The sequence below is a fragment of the Haliaeetus albicilla genome, chromosome 3, assembly GCF_947461875.1.
Source record: "Haliaeetus albicilla chromosome 3, bHalAlb1.1, whole genome shotgun sequence".
Taxonomy (NCBI): domain Eukaryota; kingdom Metazoa; phylum Chordata; class Aves; order Accipitriformes; family Accipitridae; genus Haliaeetus; species Haliaeetus albicilla.
In genome coordinates this window covers 20,094,614-20,113,132 of record NC_091485.1, presented here as the reverse complement: position 1 = coordinate 20,113,132, position 18,519 = coordinate 20,094,614, and the positions used below count along the sequence as shown (strand labels likewise).

General features: G+C 46.3%; 1 protein-coding gene across 1 annotated transcript in view; it reads right to left on the bottom strand.

The window, feature by feature from the left end:
- The window catches only part of APCDD1 (APC down-regulated 1), a 32,700-nt gene extending 18,554 nt beyond the window's left edge, over positions 1–14,146 (bottom strand). The window contains exons 1-3 of the mRNA XM_069778975.1: positions 13,790–14,146; positions 4,471–4,654; positions 2,588–3,119 (exon numbers count right to left, since the gene is read on the bottom strand). Of these exons, the coding sequence (XP_069635076.1) occupies positions 2,588–3,119; positions 4,471–4,654; positions 13,790–13,847 (774 nt within the window). The 5' untranslated portion in view covers positions 13,848–14,146. The remainder of the gene's footprint in view (positions 1–2,587; positions 3,120–4,470; positions 4,655–13,789) is intronic.
- Positions 14,147–18,519: the final 4,373 nt, after the last annotated feature.

Sequence of the window (18,519 nt, the reverse complement as noted above, 5' to 3'; positions counted from 1 at the left end):
TTGCACACTTAAAACTTGCGTTAATCCTACGTATCTCTTGCTGTTGAAGGCTCCAGCTGAGACTGGTGTCCCAGCAATCCGGACGCTGTATACATACATTGTGGGAGCCAAGCAGACCATGCAGGCAACAGCTGGAGGAGGAACAGAGGTAATGTAACCTGTCAGAAGTTGTAACTGGCCAAACTGGGAGTGGAGCCATGGCCTGCAAGTCAGGACCTGGGCCCCCACTTACTAAACTACAGCGGTTTCACCACGGAGACCTGCAATCTGTAAGTATTTTGGTGTACTCAAAGTTAACCTGAGCGTTCTATAGTAACAGCACTTTCTGTAGCCAATAGTACTGTTGTGAATGGGCTTCCAGTGTCATAAATTCAGCCTCAAGATTCAGCCTCTTCCAAGACCTGGCTACCAAAATCATATTTGGAAGCACTGTACTTCATGACTACCACTGCTAACTAGTTGGCTTGTTTGGTTTTCCTCTCCCCCAGTTCCTGTAAATAGCCGACGTGGAAGCCTCCCCTGGGATGCGCCCTCCAGGCTCTCCCCAGTGGGAGGGCACGGGTACCCCCGCACAGGACCTGCCCCGCCGGGCACCGGGCACTGCGGGATAACGGCGTGCAGGGCAACTCCGGCAAGCAGCCTGAGGCTGCTCCTACCTTCCACATAGAGATGTCACCTGCTCAGGTCAGAATGGATCGGCTCATGCCTGAAATAATGGGCTTTGTGAACACAAAGCAGAGCTGCAGTGCTCTCACAGTTTATTTAGCTAACCTGGCTCAAGAAAGAGACCTCTGAGGCAAGACTTGATCCTTTAAATTTGACCATTATATTTTAGAGGCATTATATTTTAGAGGGAAAAAGTGATGCTATAGTAGCAGAAGAGACAGGCAGGAAAATCATTACCAGTGTGTCCTTAAAATTACAGCAGACCTGGACAAAAGTCTTATTTTTATAAAGCTGGTTGATAGTACACCTGAACATTCTGACTGTAATGAAATTACTACAAGGTAGAAGTGTAAACATTTACTATGTTATCTATCAGCCCATAATAAGACAACTAGATTTGACCAGAAAAAATTAATCAGCTAGGGTGAATTAAATCAAGATTTTCTCTCTGTTTCACATGGTCAGAAACAGATCTGCAATATTTTCTAGAACAGATACAACATATAGCTGGTGTCAGATAATTTGTACCTACAGATACCTGCAAGGAAGAGATTTAGGAAAGAACCCTCACTCCCAAACAAGCAAAGGGAAAGTCGATGTACTTGTTTGAATTAATTAAAGAAAAGCAGAATTTTGATGAGGAACATGCATGGTTCATCTGCTGCTGCTGAAACTCTCCATTTTGGGAAGATATGTTTAAAAAGAAAACACAAATTTGTCCTTGGTCACTTGAAGAGAGCATAAGAATGACAGAAATGACAGCAGCTTTCATACAGAGACACGGTTGACTGTGGATTAAAATTATCCCTAGGCCAGGCTATTAAAACGATTAAAGGCAGATCACGTAAGGTCCTGAACTATTGAAATTTGATGTTCACAGGAGGCAGACGCAACCCAGGGCAGATGTTTTGAATGGAAGGGAAAGCCAAGGCTTTCTTATCAAAACTCTCCCCTCCCCTGTTGTGTTTCTTGCTATCGCTGATAAGCTGTCGCTGATTTTTGGATCGGCTGTGATGACACGATTAAAAATGGTAATAACCCATTAGCTGGAAGTGATGCCGTGGCAGCACCCAGCTGGAGCACACCGACGGCAGTGGCACGCGGCAATGTGGTTCCAATCGCCGCCTGCCTTTGAAATGTCACCAGGAAAGATCTATAGACAGTCCTCCTGCTACAGGCCATCAGTGTCTACTCTTCCCGTTTGATTTTTATTTAGCTTACTACGGTTTGATCAGTTCCCAATGAACCTGAGGGCACTTTGAGGCCCCTTGGAAAACTGAATTACCAAATGGAATTAGAGCCCCATTCAAAATTCACCTGTTTTTCATTTCATTAATGCGCGTGCCTGCATCTGGATCCACGACCTGCACAGCCCATCAGTTTTTTTCCCCTTCATGCTGCGCCTTTCATGTGTCTGCCTTCCAATTTCCTCTTTTTCTCTTCAGGTTATGGATCACCCAACTTCCACATGCTGATACAATTCGATTTCCTCTCTCCCTGGCATTCCCGCAGCTATACAAGCATCCACTGATGCCTGTTTCTCTTCTCCTTTCTCAGTCTTGTATGACACTTTCTTCTCAGCTGCTAGCCTACAGCCCTGGTCCCAGCCAGCCCTATCCCACCTCTGCATACAAGTCTTTGATTCTGTCTTCAGGGTGGCCTTTACGGACTTTAGCTCGTCAAACTACTTCTGCGTATTTGATGCAGTCACATAAACCACAGCAAAGTTACTATTCTCACAAAATACGTTCTGTGACCTTTTGGTAATTGGCTGCATCATCTATCAGGCTGCAACAGACCTCTTATTTTAGAAGCACATCTGCATTTTAGGTTACACTAGTGCACTGACTCAAAAGAGCTGAACAGTGTGGGCTTTGTCACTAGTATCTTAAAAAGAGGGCACATATACACACGCACGTACCTTGGCATTTTGAAGAGGAGGCTGGTAACTAGATGGCCGATAGTACCTCCTCTGAGTAGCGTCAGTATGAATGTCTCCAAGAAATAGCTCCTCCACGAGGTGGTCTAAATTGTGGTGCAGGTACTGCTTCTCCACACGGATCAGCTGGAGTTCGTGCATGGCAAAATTCAGAGCTTTGGTGCATTCACGGCCGTTCTCTTCTCTCAGCAAATCGTAGCTGACATCCTGCTCCCAGGGACTATCTTCTGGTATAAATCCAGGACACGTATGGTTCACCAGCTCACTTAATTTTTTGGCTACTGCTTCATTATGGCATATGATCTGTATGTTGCGTAGTTGATAATCAGCTTCAGTACCCCCTCGGATGATCCAGGATGCTTGGCGGAGACGTATTTTGCCACGTATAACTAAGGTGTAGATAGGGTTTGTGCAGCGATTGCCACCGTAATAAAACTGATAGGCCTTAAATGTATTATTGTGGTAGAACCTGTAAGATCTTGTGATGAACTCTGGGCCTGCTCTAACTTCGCAGCTGTGGGAAGACAGAAAGTGATGGAAACAAAATTTTAGCAAGGTGGCACATCTTGCACTGCAGGTAATAAGAGTGAGCAAACCCACGTGGGTCCACAGAGACACTCGGGTGCTAATGTCCCTTTGGCATGAATGGGAGGAAATAGGAACTAGGCATCTGTGGCCTGCCAATTAACCAACAATTTCCTCTGCTGTTAATGCTGTTATTAATATACTGCTTCATGGTGATCAAAGGGCTTTATCTTTGCAGGTTTAAATACTTCGAGCCATGTTTTGCTTTTTCTTTTTGTCTAGGGACCACCATGTGACTCAATTCTTCTCTGAAAAAAGTAGCAGCTTATTAAACATCTATTCTTCTCTTTTGCATGGTAGATTTAGCATAAGGACATCAGAAAGTAAAATGCCAAACGTCCACAGAACAGTGGAAAGAACTGGCTTCTATGCTGCTGTAGAAGCTTCTTAGCAGAGCTCCACCACCTCTGGTCTGCAGAGGACGTGCAGGATCGTGTCCTCAGCTTTTCCACACACTTTCAACAGGGGTGGCATTTAATGCAAACTTCTGACCATTAATGCAAAATTTCTATTTGGCTTGAATTTGGACCATGCAATATTCAGGGTTGGGGGGGGGGGGGGGGGGGGGTGTTTGTTGTTGGGTTTTTTTTTTCTGAAAGTGTAAATGGCAGTTTAATTCCACTTCCTGTAGAAAGTCATTTTGTGCCTTCAAACTTGTCCCCCTTGTCACATCCACGCTGCTTAACGTAAATATACTCCTTTCCGTTAAAAAACCCCAGTCTTTCCTACTACAAGTCACTTCAAATAACCATGTGAATATTGCCTGCTGAGACACAGAAAGCAAAACAGCTCTCTGAATTACAAGTTATCATGTATAGAGGGTAATAGAACTGGTGAAATACAGCTTCTTAATTCCTTTGCTAATAAAACCTGTGCTAGACACATGCTCTGAAAACAAGGACCCATTCAATGGATCTAATGCACATAGTCAAAGATAGTACAATATTATGTTTGAATAAGCATCCATTTTGGCAACTTGTTGGGCTCCTTCCTATTCAAAGAGAGATTTAAAGATATTTCACAGCATGCTGTTTAAAATCCAGACTATAAATTGATTCATCAAGACAGCTTTATAGCATGCTATTCTCATGTACATAACGCTGCTCCTTCTCCTTTTATGCATAAACATATAGAAAGCATCTGGAATTTTGAGCATCACCTTATTAAAGAAAATACTTCCCTGCTGCTTAAAGTGGGAATATTCATCCTTCCGTCTCTGCTTCCTTCTCCTCTTCTCTTCCACATATATCACTCAAGCATCTTGTTTTATCTTTCCTTACCCTGTAGAGACCCAGTGTCCCTCAATATTAGGGGGCATCTGCACAGTGATCCGGGCTCCATTGTGAAGGTGTTTCAGCATATGATGACACTGTGACTCCTTAAAGGCCCTCCAGGCACTCTTCTCCAAGGACCGAGGGTGGGACCTGCTGTCCGGGTGAAGAAGAGCAGAACCTTCTCCCAGCCCTGTGATAGAAAAGTGTAAATTATCATGAGACCCTGCTGAGAAGGGCTTCAGCACAATAAAGGAGGTCGTGAACATCTTGTGTTGAACGACACTTGATCACATTGTTATGTGTCTGGGAAAGTACTGTTTACATTTCTTTTCTCATCTTGAAAATAAAAAATGGGAAGCTCTTCCTCTCTGTCAGCCCACTAATAATCCACTAATTAAATTTGCTTTATGAAATACATTGGGGAAAAGGGCTTGAACCAAAGTGTTGCGTTTCCACACTCAGGAGATGAGGCTCTGAACCTGAATTTTATAGACACCTCTATAATCTCTGGTCAGGACAATCAAAAACTTGGACCTTGAAACTTTTAGAAAGTTGCATCCAGATCCGGACACAAACTTTGTGGTTTCAGCCCACCTCTAATTTGAACGCTTCTATAATAAACTTGCAAATAAAGACTACTCTTTAAAGCCAAGAGAAAACAGATATTAAAAGCAAAGCCTCTGCACACAGGAAGCCTCTGTGATGACTGAGGTGGTCAATTAAAGGCAGATTCTGCTATTTTTATTTTAAAGGAGAAAAGGAATTTCAAAAGCTAATTTTATCTCCAGCACACAGTAATTTTGGTTTCTAGTAATGTATACATACAAACCTAACCAGCGCACTCTCTACACAATATTAATTGAACAAAATGAATATGTAGCTTCAGAAGGCATGCATCTTTACTCTTTTAGGCACAGCCTGCTCTTACATATGTTGGAAAACATGGATCAAAAGAAAAACACACATCTAGAGGGTAAGAGGTGACAAACATGAACCTTACATAATGGGTTGGAAACTGTATTACTTTGCCAGAAGGAATTTAAGAACCAGCAGGCTATTAAACAAATACGGGGTGGGGTGGAGGGTCTGGTTTTGTGCCTGGGAAGTTGGGGCAGCCGTCTTGGGAGAGGGATGTCTCGCTAACACATGCTCCCAGGGGCAGGGTCTGGGATTCACCCCCATCTCTTCTGGTGCTCTCTTGGCTGACGTGGCTCAGGAATGGGCTGGTGGGGATCACCCAACACCACAACCCTACACCGCACCAAGCCGCCCAACACAAGACCCTATGCTTTATTTCCCAGGCCCCATCTAACACTCAGGCACATGCTTGGGCAGCACACAGCATCGCTACAGAAATTACAAGAAAATCAGTATTACTTGTTTTTAGGTAGACACTGTTTCAAACCTTTGCACTTCCCTATCACGAGAAAGAAAACAGTGTCAGTGATTCATTATGCTGGCTAGGTCTTAGATCTTCCGGAAGAAATTTGGGTAACATATAGGAAAATGGCATTGCTAAAAATATAAATACATGCCAACCATTTAAAAATAGCAATTCCTAAGCTAAACAAAGGCAAGGACTTATGCAGTAGGCAGGGTAAAGAACTGATCAGAAAGAATACAATAAATACCTGAATGTAAACAGGGCTCACCACTGAATGATCCCAAGATTTAATAAGATCAGTGAATACAACCTCACAAAGCCTTTACTGGAAAATCTGGCAGCTTTGTTGCAGGTTACAAACAATTCTTCGATGTGAAGGAGAATTTACAGCCTTACTTTCTAAAAGGTAATAAATACTAGAGATGCTTTGATATTTGAGCACACCATCTGAGATGCCCTTAAAGGAGCCTATTTTCAGGGAGTCAGTACTTCTCCCTTTCTGGAAGTCAAGGCTTCTCCAGTGTTTCCACATTGCTTAGCAGAGTCACTCACATTAGTGTCACACAACCCCCATTCTGCAGCCAGAAACGGTACGGCCGCTTCAGAAATGGTAGGGCCATGGCAGGGTGATGCTCTGCTTGAGCTGACTATGTCTTTGGATAGGCAGGATTTACCCGATCGGGTCCATGCTTCATGTATGTGGCAGCACAGCAGCTCTGTACTGTGCCGTGTCTGCAGCCCATTGCACCTGGAGCAGCACTCAAGACTCTCAAAAACTTGGGCTTATTTGGTTTATCTGAAACCTTGTGGGTATGGGGTGGGTATCACAGGCCTTCATGCCACCAGGAGAATAAGTGCAGCCAGGTACAGGTGAGCTTACTAGTATATTTATTTTTGTCCTTACGCACCACAGCTGGTGAGAACTTGCCTTCTAACACCCTTCTCCATCTCTAAGTCTCCACACACTCAAAAAGCTCACATTACTTCAGCATCCAATTCTGAAATGGAGTGAGCGCTCCTGTCCACGGGCTCAGAGTATCTTTTGGGTCAGAAGTGACACCTCCTGCAAGGTACCTGGTAGAGGCTGTAGCCATCAGTACCAACTTGCAACAGAAACATAGCTGTTGGGATGTCTCCTGCAGACAAATTACCTTGCACTTTGAAAATTTACATTTCCACTTGAAGTTGCTAAGTGTTTGAAATCTGCCATCAAGAGGAGGTTTTGAAATGGTTCAAGTGACTATTTCCAAGGCATATTTATTATACCACTTGCTTTTAAGCAGTTGTATACTGCCTAGCTCATGTCGTATGATTCATGAATACAGACGCACTTAAAAATGAATGATTTATTCGTTTAAACATACTTGGGCATTTCATTTCTCCAAGAAAAAATCCTTCTGTGGGAGGATACCATCTTGTATGTACACATCTCAAAGGAGAGAATGCAGTAACCACATTATACGTTCCCAATTATTCCCTGGAGGAAATAATGAAATGAAGGGGTTTTTGAAGAGGAGTCAAACTTTATGTGGTATTATACAGTGTCTTTTCTTTGCTACAGCTCAAAAGCAACTGGGTCTCCGCTCTCCCTGTCACATGTATGTAGTTCTGTCTGCAACCTGCTAATGATAAACTGTAACCGGTGGAGGGAAGGGAGATTTGCATGGATACCCTGAGATCTGTGCCAGCGAAGAGCGTATTTGTCTGGGACTCTATCCATCCAACTGAGACAAATGAGGGCAGGAACAAGTTTAGGTAATCAAGACAGGCATGAGAACATAAGGAAGGCTGCAGCGACAGCACAAGGGATGTAGAAAACACACACATGCTAGGCAACATTACATAAATAGGACGCGAATATCAAAATATGAATTACAGTACAGAATTAAAAGGCAGTGATGGGACCTTGTTGCTGGGGCAAGGAAACGCTTAATTTAGCACAGGCTTTTTCCTTACCAAGTAAACATTGCAATGCTTTTGTATTTACTGACACACGCCCGCACATACAGCTACCATACGAAGGAGCCCTAACTCCTCTTTGTACCGCCCGAAGACAAACGCCCAGACCGGTGACATGCTGCCCATGCTGGGCAGTAAGCCGAATGCCACCTTCCCGCGCTCTTCCTCGCAGCAGGTCCCCCAAGGCAGCGCGGCGTCCCCCGACTCCGCTCCCCCCCGGCAGTGCACGAGGTCTTCTGCAAAACGGAGGTCCGGCGGGGATGATGTCACTGATCTTAAAAGATCCATTCGGCCATATTAAATGGGACATGGCTGGAAGGCTCAAGGTTAAAACGTGCTTTTGTGAAACTGGGAAAATAATTTCATGGCTCTTTAAAGCCCGCTTTGGAGCCTAGAAGCAGTTGCGACATAGCTGGAGCCGCTACTTTCATTCAAAGAGATCCAAGTCTGCTATTGTCTACAGCACAGACAGTGCTGTAGGTTTCAGTACCTCCACGCCACATAAGTATCTCAGACTCTAACTGACCGATTTTTAATTTTTTTGTGTGTTCTGAAGGAATCTTACCCACTTGTTAAAAAAAATTTAAAATAAAATCCACCATGTTATTACTCAAAAGCGTGACAGACTTCAAACAAAAAGCAGTCTTCGCTTGAGACTAACAGCGCTAATTCTACAAAGCCTCTGGTTGGCTTTCACTTTAACCACACCAGGACCAGAGGGCATAAGATTCTATCACCCACCCCATGGTGGCTGTTTACACAAAGAAGCAAGTCCAAAAGGAAAAGGAAAATTCCAGAATGCATCAGAAATGCCAGCTAGAAAAACAAAGCAAAACAAATGCATTTTCTGATGAGTTGATATCCAACTTCTCTTTCGTAATCAAGCCCTAGCAGTGTAGATCGCAGCTTTAGCATCAAACTAATTGAAAATAGCGTAAGAGGTGCCACAGCTAGCAGGGGATCCCCGCCCAGGCCCTCATGGATCATGCTGTACAGGGGCAGATGCAACATCCACCTGAGTGGGGAGGTGAATGTCTGCGCAGCTGCCGCTTCAGCCAGATGTGGACAGGAGCACGCACCACACCAAACAGACTTCGGGCTGTCAGGTTCACCTGTAAACCTGTATCTGATGTGGGAACAACCATTCAAGATAAAAAATAATTGGTAAGGGAAGGTAGGTTACTTTCAAGTTCTTCAAAGCTTTCTGCATGTAGCTGGGAGTAAAACACAAATCTTAAAAAAGGCAATCTGCTGGCAGCTCGTTACCCAAATGCATTTCAAAAATGGCTATGACAAAGCTCTCCGCCAACACTTCTGCAAAAACCTGCAAGCTGCTAGAAAAATTGTTTCAGTTTCCTGAAAAACAGTATGCAAATAATGTACAATTGCAACACAGATAATGATAAGTAGAGTTGTGCTTGAACACAAATTCTTATAATTTAATTCATCCCTAAACACCCCGGCCAAATTCTGTTCTCAGCTATGCCAGATTGCAAAAGTATAAAACAAGTAATCTTAAATCTTAAAACTGCTTAGATTTAATCAGTTTAATGAACACCTCTACCAGAATCTAAACCATGGCTTCAAACGTGTCCAAGGGTAGCACTTCAAACTAGACCCAAAGCTACTACTAGGTGTTCAGCAGGTTCACCTTTTGCTAAATGGGAGAATAAATGTTACCTGAAAGTAGGATTCAAACCTGGATTTAGATTGGGCTTGCTCAGCAGGAACCACTTCACTTTTTCTTTCATGTATAGCAAAGTAATTCCAGAAGAGCACAATTTTATTACGAATTAAAACAACCTCGAGTGATAGTACAAATTCAAAATATGCGATGGCTTCATCTCCAATAGAAACATTTTAACATTTGCGCTTTACTTCTGCAGCAAACTCGTTTCAAGTTAGAACTTGTTTGAAACCTGAAAAATCTTACAACAGATAAAGAATAATTGGCTGGATTAAGTTTATAGCTCTCCTTATCTGGGCAGTTGCCCTGCACAATTAAATAAATAGACATTTGAATTACACTCTTCCTTGATGTGGGATAGGGTTAGATAACACCCATGACAGGCTTTTAGCTACAGCGCAAACTTACGTAATTGCCATGGAGAATATAATGTCCTGTTACCAAGCCGCTGTCTGTGTTTACCAGTGTTTTCCCTGCACTTCAAACTTCAAAGAGTCCTCGCGGGATTGGGACCTAAATTAGCTACTACAAACAAAGAGGTTGGGAAAGGAAAGCTGGAGTTTATGGCCATGGAAGCAGACAGGACAGTGATTTCCTTTCACATGTATCTGTTGCCTTTCTTGTGCATACCGAGCGTCCAGGTACAGCTTTCAAAGAGACATGAAATGAATGTTTCAGTGTGGCAGATTCGGAAGAGAGATCTAAAGCATGTTGAGATGGGATAGCTAAAAAGAAACTCCTCCAAGGCAGACAGGCCCAGCACTGAGGTCTCCGTTATCCTACAGTGCGGTCCTTACTCAATGCCCCATCTTGGAAGAGGTGAGAGAACCAAGCGCCAAGCAGTTATGCAGCTGATAACCTCTGTTAAGCTGAAGTTCAGCTCTTAACTGGGATGACTGCTGCTACCTGTGCAAGGTGAAACACCACTGCCTGCAGCATGGGCTTCTTTACGAAGCCATGAAGGGTTAAAGCCCCCCCCCCCCCTTCAGGGCAGCAGGGACTCTGCCACAGGCACAAGTGGGTGCAGCCCTGGGCCCCAAGTGCAATTCAGTATCGCCAGTAGTTTGGTCTTGCCGTCTTCGAAGGGAACGCCTGCCCTCTGCCAGGGACAGACCTCTGGCCCGTCCTCCACCCACACCTCAGCACCAGGACTTACCCAGGTGGAACTGCCCCTGATGCCGACGGGACTCGTGTCCAAGTAAAGACAATGCTAAACAAGCTCACTACGTATAACCCGACCCTCTATCAGCCCTGCTTAAAGCGTCATGTCAGTAATAAAATACTAACCTTGCCTAGAATAGCTGAAGGTACTGGCCTTCAGCGTGGTCAAGGCTAGTTTGGGGCCTCATCACCTGTCAGCCTACCTCCTACAGAGCCCCGAAACTGTCCTTACTGCTCACACCACCTACACTGTGCCACTGCTAGCGCACAGTCAAGCTGCAGAGATGAGTGAAATCAAATTTACACTGATGAAATTGTGAATAACGTTGAGTGCACCTCCTAACTCTCGCTGAAAACTCTACAAATCTGACACTAAGCAGTGTGTCTTCCCCTCTTTCTCTCTGTATTGTCTTCCAGATTTCCAAATGCAGTATTTCACCGAGGGAACAGATCACATATGCCTCTAGCACAGAGCACAGTATTTTTCCATTTTATGGATACGGGTATTTACATCTTCTGATACATTTACTTATCATTTTCCTGAACAGGTTTTGAAATAAACCACTTCTATGTAACCAATTTAAGCAATATTGCTAGAGAACTTTTAAAAGCATAAACATTTTTGCTCTGAAATCCTAGCAGTCTTGTCTTCATCATCTTTATTAGCAAGTACTATTTCCATGATGTTATCAACAAATTGTTTTAAAGTTTCTAATTCATTACTCTAACAGTAACAATCAGAAATATGCTAAAGTTTCTTCTTAGCATCTGTATTTGTAAAAAAAAAGTTTACATTTACAAAATAAATTAGCCAAATTTGTTTTGAATCCACTTGAACATAGCTTTTATTAATCAGGTTTTCTGGAGCTGAATGATCTTAGCATTTGACATCTGAAACTTCTGTGGCTTTTTGTCTAAGCAAAGAAAACAGTGATAATGGACAACTTCCAGCTGCAAACCTTTTTTTTAAAATTTTTTTTTTTTTGACACTGTACAGGTTTTATCTTGATTAACGAAGACAAGTTTTTCCCAAATTTCCAAAATTCAGTGATGTTAAAGTAGGCATTTCTTAATGTAATGAAAGCAGAAGCTTTAGCCTTATAGGACATTTTATAAAGCTTTAAGCCCTAAAAATCCTCAACCACCCTCCCACACTCACTCACTTTTAACCCTTAAATTACCATTGCAATAGAAATGCAAAAGAAAACATCACGTGCCGTAAAGAGGCTTAACACTGCGATCCCCTGGGATTGCCGGTTATTCTTACATATTACCAGTCCGGGCTAGCTGCTGACCAAAGGATGCGCCTATTGACTGTGGCACAGAGGGAAAAGCTCTAGGCCAAGTTAAAAGTAAATACGTTAAAAGAAATGCATTTCAGTGCATTATATGCTGCTGATGTAATTTTCAGGTTTGTAAGAGGGCAGTAGTTTCCCAACACTTGAAGCTCAGATCCAAACTGGGCACTGCCACATTACAGAGGTGTTTATACACAAGGCTCTGAGCTGTATCCTTCTACAAGAACTTAGTTTTATGTTACATGGTGAACTATAACTGCAGATGGAAGAAATGGATGATTTTCCTCCTTCATCCTCTTTTGGCAGCTGCTGTTTTGATCTGATCACTGGCCCCGATTTGTTTCCTGCTCCAGCCAGGGTTCAGCTCTGCTCTGTAATTCCAAGCAGATGAGCCGGGGAGTTCAACCCTGTAATTACACCTCCTCTCTTTACCCTCTAACTTAAAACCTCCCATTTCGACTTTTACATCTCAGATCACAGAGTTTTAAAGAACACCTCTGGCATCCTGGCAGGTCTGGCTCAGCTAAACACGTCTCTACACTCTCTGGATTTCATAGCTGAGCTGTGAGAGGGGCATAAAACCCCCTCCTGGGGAACAGGGTCTCCTGCTCGCTCTTTCTCAAAACAAAATACACAATCAGAAACCCATGCTCTTTATTATTTATTAAGTACCATCTGTGCGCTTAGCACTTGTACAAACACAGAGAGAGAAAGTCCCTGCTCCACAAAAGCAACCCCGGGAATAGCTATGAAATCCTTACCCCAGCTCACAGATCTCACACTGAATCCATGTAGGTCACCTGCACTGTAACAGTTTAAAAAAAATTCCTCTTTTTACCAGTAAGCTTGAGATCCCAAGAAATTTAACTGAAGAAGACTGGATGCTACAAAGTACTTCAGAAACAGGAACACTCTTCAAAACGATGCTGTAACCGAGTAGGTTGAGTCACTCTTTCAGAACAGTATCGCGCCCAGAGTTTTCAAATCTGGCTGCCAAATGTTGGACATACCTAAGCAGCTCATTAAATAGCCTCCTTTTCAGAACTTGCTCTTGAAGAGCACTGGCTTTCTGGAAAGATGGCTCATCTGCTGAAGAGCCGAAATACGGATTTACAAGCTGAACTCGTAAGTTTGAGTTTAGATACGCTGGCTTTTCTTGCTAAAATTTTGCCTACGGTGCGGTTTCGGAGAAACGTCAGCCCGGGGCTCAGCTGAGAGAGTGCCGAAGCAGGACTGCGCGTAACGACACCCGGAACCCCTGCGCTCCCCGGCGAAACGTTTTGCGCTGGGTGCAAGACCCGGTGCCGGCACCCGCCGCTGCCCAAGGCTTCCCGGCTAACACCGCCGCGGCAAGACCCGCTTCTTCGCCCGCGCGGGTGGACGGCGGGTCCGGCGGGCCGTCCCGGCCAAGCTGCCCGGGCTTTGGCGGAGCCGGCCCTGCGCCCGGAGGCCGGCAAGGCGTCCCCGTGCGCGCTGCCCGGGCCAGCCGGCCCGTCCCCGCGGGAACGGCCGCCGACCCCGCTCCGGAGCGGGGCGCGTCCTGCGCGCCTTCACCTGCACCGCCCGCACCCGCACGGCACGCAAAGGGGTGCCGGTAACCGGGCGACGGGGGGGGTGTCAGGCAGAGCGAACAAGGTCTCTGCCCGCCTCGCCATCCGCAGGGACCCCTCCTCGGCCAGACTCCCCCACCCCGGCCCGGCACCCACCCGTGACCCTCCGCCCCCACCGGCAGGGTTACGGCCCCACCCCCGCAGCCCAGCCGGCTTTCCGGGCGCGCCACGAGTAGCCACCCAGCGGGCGGAGACCCCCAGGCGGCCGCCCCGGCGCCGGACTCACCGTGCAGCAGCAGGGCTGGGAACAGGTACCTCATCAGGCTGCCGTACGGGGCGGACATCTCCCCGCCGGGCAGCGCCCCTTCCCCGCTCCTTCGCTCCGGCCGCCACCTCCCGCCGCGCCGCCCGCGCCTCAGCGCCGCCGCGGGCAGCCCACGGCCCGGCGCTGGGGGGCAGGCGGCTGGCGGGCCCGGGGGGCCGCCGGGCTCCCTCCGGGGCCGGGGGCCGCCGCCGCTCCCGCTCCTCAGGGCCGCCGCCCCGCACACCGCCGCCCCGGCAGGGCTCCGGCTCCGCCGCCGCTCGCTGCCCGGGGTCGCCCGCCCCGCCGCTGCCGCTGCGTCCCCCACCGTCTCGGCGGAGCGCGGCCGCGGCTCCGCTTCATATTTCCCCTTCCAGCAGGAGGAGGAGGAGGGGTCGGGAGGTGGGGACTCCTCCCGGGGCGGGGAGGGGGCGGCCCCGCCGCGCGGGCAGCGCTCCGGCGGCGGGGGAAGGGAAGGGAAGGGGCGGCCGGGGCCCGGCGGGGGAAGGGAAGAGAAGGGAAGGGGCGGCCGGGGTCCGGCGGGGGAAGGGAAGAGAAGGGACGGGGCGGCCGGGGCCCGGCGGGCGCCGCCGCGGGGCGCGGGGGCGGGAGGCAGCGGGCGGTGGGCGGGGGACGGCAGGCAGCCGGCGGGTTGTGAGAGCGGGCGGCGGGTGGGATGTGCCCGCGGGGGGCTGGGGGACGCCCGAGGGAGACGTGCGGGGGTGGTCGGTCCCTTCCTCGGCGGCGGGGGGAGCGCCCCGAGCGGGAGGCGCCCGGATCCCGCGCCCGTGGGGCGGGGAGCGGGACTTCGCCGCTGCGCCCGTCGGCGGCGGCGGGGGGGCGAAGGTTGGCGTGCGCCCTCGCCTCGGGAAGAAGCCTTTCCACGTAAATCGGGCATTTTAAAAGCTAAAAGTAGATGCCAAGGTTGCCGCCTCTGGTGCTGCGCCCTCCTGCACCCTCTTCCCCATGTCTGTTGTTGATTAGGTTTGGGTTTTAGTCTGGTCTTAGGCCCTGGCCGTGCAAACACGCGTGGCGTTAACGTCGTACATGGGAGAGACTCGCGTGCCTGTGTTTAAGCTTTGGTTTGTAATGTCCTCTGGACAGGGACATCATGTCTTCTGGGTTGTACTTGGACTCGTGGGCTCAGCTGTAGGGCCTCGTAGCAGCGAATGTGTAACAAATGGGAGGAAATTCTGAGAAGACCAACATAACAGAGTTTTGAACAGCTTAACTGAGCTAAAGTGTTTACACGCTGCATGCTTAAAAAGAAATACTGACAATGATGACTCCTTCCAACTCCTTTAAGCGGGAAGAATAAATTTACTCTTCCACACTCGTATAGGGAGGAAACTGAGACAGAAGCACGCGGTGAGTCACAATTAGAGCTCCGGTGCCTTGGATTCTCAGGGTTATGCTTGTGCCTCCACACAAGTGTTTTTCAAGCCAGAAAGGATGGTTTCCAGAGCACCTGGTGGCGGTCTGTACAAGCCTGTAGTGGTCAGGTACCCTCTCAGTGACCTGGAGAGAGATGCGCAGAGAAGAGCAGCATCATTCAAGAAACAGGCGTCCGTGAACATCAGCAGGTAACGCTGGGTAAGGCTGTAAAAATACCCTTACCCAGTGTTGCTTGCTCATCTTCAACCCATTCCTATAGTTGCCACAGAGGGGGGTGTGGAGGGAGGGGATTCTTGCCATAGACACAGTACATTTGGAAAAATTGTTTGGGAAGCCCTGTGTATCCACCTGGCTGTTTTCAGGACTAATCCAGGGCAAAATTCTGATTTTGCCACTTGTAACTATCCTACAGCAGCAGAGACACCCAAGTAGTTTTTCTTCACCTGCAGGTTCTGTAGGTGAAACAGATCCAGTGAGCAAGGAAAACAACAACATTTGCTTAAATACAGTACAAGCGTCTGTATTTCTGAGTCTTGAGGACCCATCATGTATTTCAGATCCGCGTGTGATGGTTACCTCTCCTAAGAAAAGTTCCTGCCAGGGTGATCAGTGACATAATGCCAGGCGTGCAAAGGGGTGACATAAGGAGAAGTGAAAGGCAGCACATGTGGGAAAGCGGATTGCCCTGTTGTTGGCCAGGGGTGCCAGGTTATTATGATGGGCAATGCCAGCTTAAAGCATCTTACGTGTTTGGCGGGCATACAGATAATATGGCGTGTAGGAAGGCTCTTAATGTAAGTCACCTGCTATTTACCTGAGTGTAAAAGGTAGGCCGGCATCACCATGAGCAGTAATGAAGGGCTAGCAGTTGTGAAGTGTGGTTGTATAAAAGCAGCGGCATCCAAAAGGAGAGGCTTTTTCTGTAGAAGCAACCATGCCCAGATTGAGCAACATAATTATCTGCAAAAAGATGAGACTGAGGATCACCCGCAAAAAGTCATTTATCCCAAAGTCAATTATCCCAGAAGCTCATGGTTTCTCCCCTGGGAAGTGACAGCCCCCCACCGCAGCATCGCTAACAGCTTTTCATAAGAGGAAAGGGCAATGACTTTACTGCTCCATTGGCCAACTTGGTAAATGAGGCTCCACTTGTGATTTACTGTCAGTACAGCTTCAGATGTGGTAATGAAATAAAATGAAATCAATACCCAATGGGTTCAGACACGGGAGAACTTTCCAAAAACAGCACAGACTGTACTTTGTCTTTTACTTGTCTTTTTTATTTTGTGTGTTATTTTAAGGATATGTATAAGGATAAGGATTTTTTCAGACTGATGCACAGTATTTTGTTTTTTGATATCCCCAGTCCTACTTGTTTCATGACTGTGCCCCTGTTCAGAATGCACTGTAATGGGAAGCAGTGACAAATAACAGCTTTTTGCACTTTGATCTAAGCAGCGTGTCACATCAATGCTCATTAGAAATTGTATTAAGCAACCCAACCGTGACTTTCTGAACTTGGGCTCCTGGGGCAGGGTATATAACTAATGTAGGTATAATGTAAAATCTTTTACAAAGGCACCTCTAGGCCATATTCTCAAAAATATCATAGGGGCCAAAGCATTTCAAAAAGGAAGTCGTCAGCAGAAGTTTGCACAGTAAGGAGCCTTTTTGGAAAAAAACCCAAACTGATGGGAAATGTAATTTGTGGCTGGGGCCCCTTGCAAAAAGTATTAAAATAGGAAGAAAACTAACTTGTTGGACTTGTTGTGTGACACTTCAAAGATCTAGGCACATCAGCATAGCACTTGTCTAGCTAAAGTGCCGGCTGGTTGGCTGGCCGCCAGTGCCAGTCTGGTGGTGAAAGATATGTAAAAGAGTGAGGGGATGGGAAAGAATGGAGGCAGCAAGCATGTGGGACACTTTATGCTGTGGAGAAGAATGGGATGGGGCAGCACTCCTGGACTCGGTAATGCTTTGGCAGTGCCACAACTATGGTTTGCTAATGGCTATATTATGTTTTTTAAAAAGACAGTATGTTCTTTTGAATAAGTCAAAGGAGCGGGATGTAAAGATTTATTAGAAAGGAGTGGAGTGACTAATTCACAAAGAATCAAACACCTGTCAGATTTCTGTTTGTGAATTGCCTGTGACAAAATTCATCAAAATAAGTGAAGATTTGGAGACAAGTTTTCCTACATGTCCAGCTTGAGTTAGAATCCGCAAGACGAGCCTGGAGCCTGTCTGATGCATTGAAACACACACTATGTGACTTCTTATTTTGGCTTCAGCTGTTTGAGGGGGAAGTTAAACTGTTCTATGATGTAAAACAAATGGCAATTAGTTTGTTTCTTCTTTCAGTTTGGACTGAAAATGCTATAGTTTATGGGGTATAGCAGGTATTATCAGTTACTCCATCTCTCATTTTTATGTTTTTAGAATAAGGTGTTTAAGCTGCTGATTTTTTTCTTCTTCTTTGTTAAAAAAATGTAACTGAAAGAGCATTTGGTGATATTTTCTAGATGTTTGGCTCCCAAATTGTGCAGAATATTTCACCTTCCCCTACCAGAGACTTGATCTTCAATGCAGCCACTGAAGCCAGTGGAGTTATATTATTATTTTAAGGGATGCTGAATCTGGGTTTAGTTTTCTCAAGCATGTACCTGTGGTAATGCTCACCTGCAAACTGTGCTCTAAGATGGTGCAGGTTACCACAGAGATCCATCCTTTATTGCTTTTACTTGTTTAGGTAGATAGCTAGTCTGAGAAGTATGTTTGGAAATTAATTTTTTTAGTCATCGAAGACAAAATGCACGTGTTGAAAGTCTGCTACCTGGTAATGGGCATAGAAAATATAGACCAAACATAGTAAAAATGAAGGTCTTGTGGCCATTGTCAAGATAGGCTCTTTTCCCTCTATTTTTTTCGGATACACACAGAGATATGCATGCGTGCACGCGCGTGTGCGCGCACACACACACACAGAGCCCATCTGTGGGAACAGACTTGCTGGTTTCACAAAAATGTAGTTATCTGAAATAGTTTTTTTAGTTTTCCTAGAACGGTTTGAAAAGTAGGTGGGAATAAAGGTATAAAACGACATGAGGGTAGTACTCTGCAGAGCTCAGGCCATTCCAGACAAAGAAATCAAAGAAAGATGCAAAGACTCAAACAAAGCAAATGGCTTTCTGTAAAATAAGCTGTCTCCTTCTTGTTTCTCACCTTGTTTCTGGCATTTTAAATGTGCTTGTGATTTGATGCTCAGAGCAAGGAGAACTTCTCTGTGTAGAATTACTTTACTACGAGCACGGACAATTTCA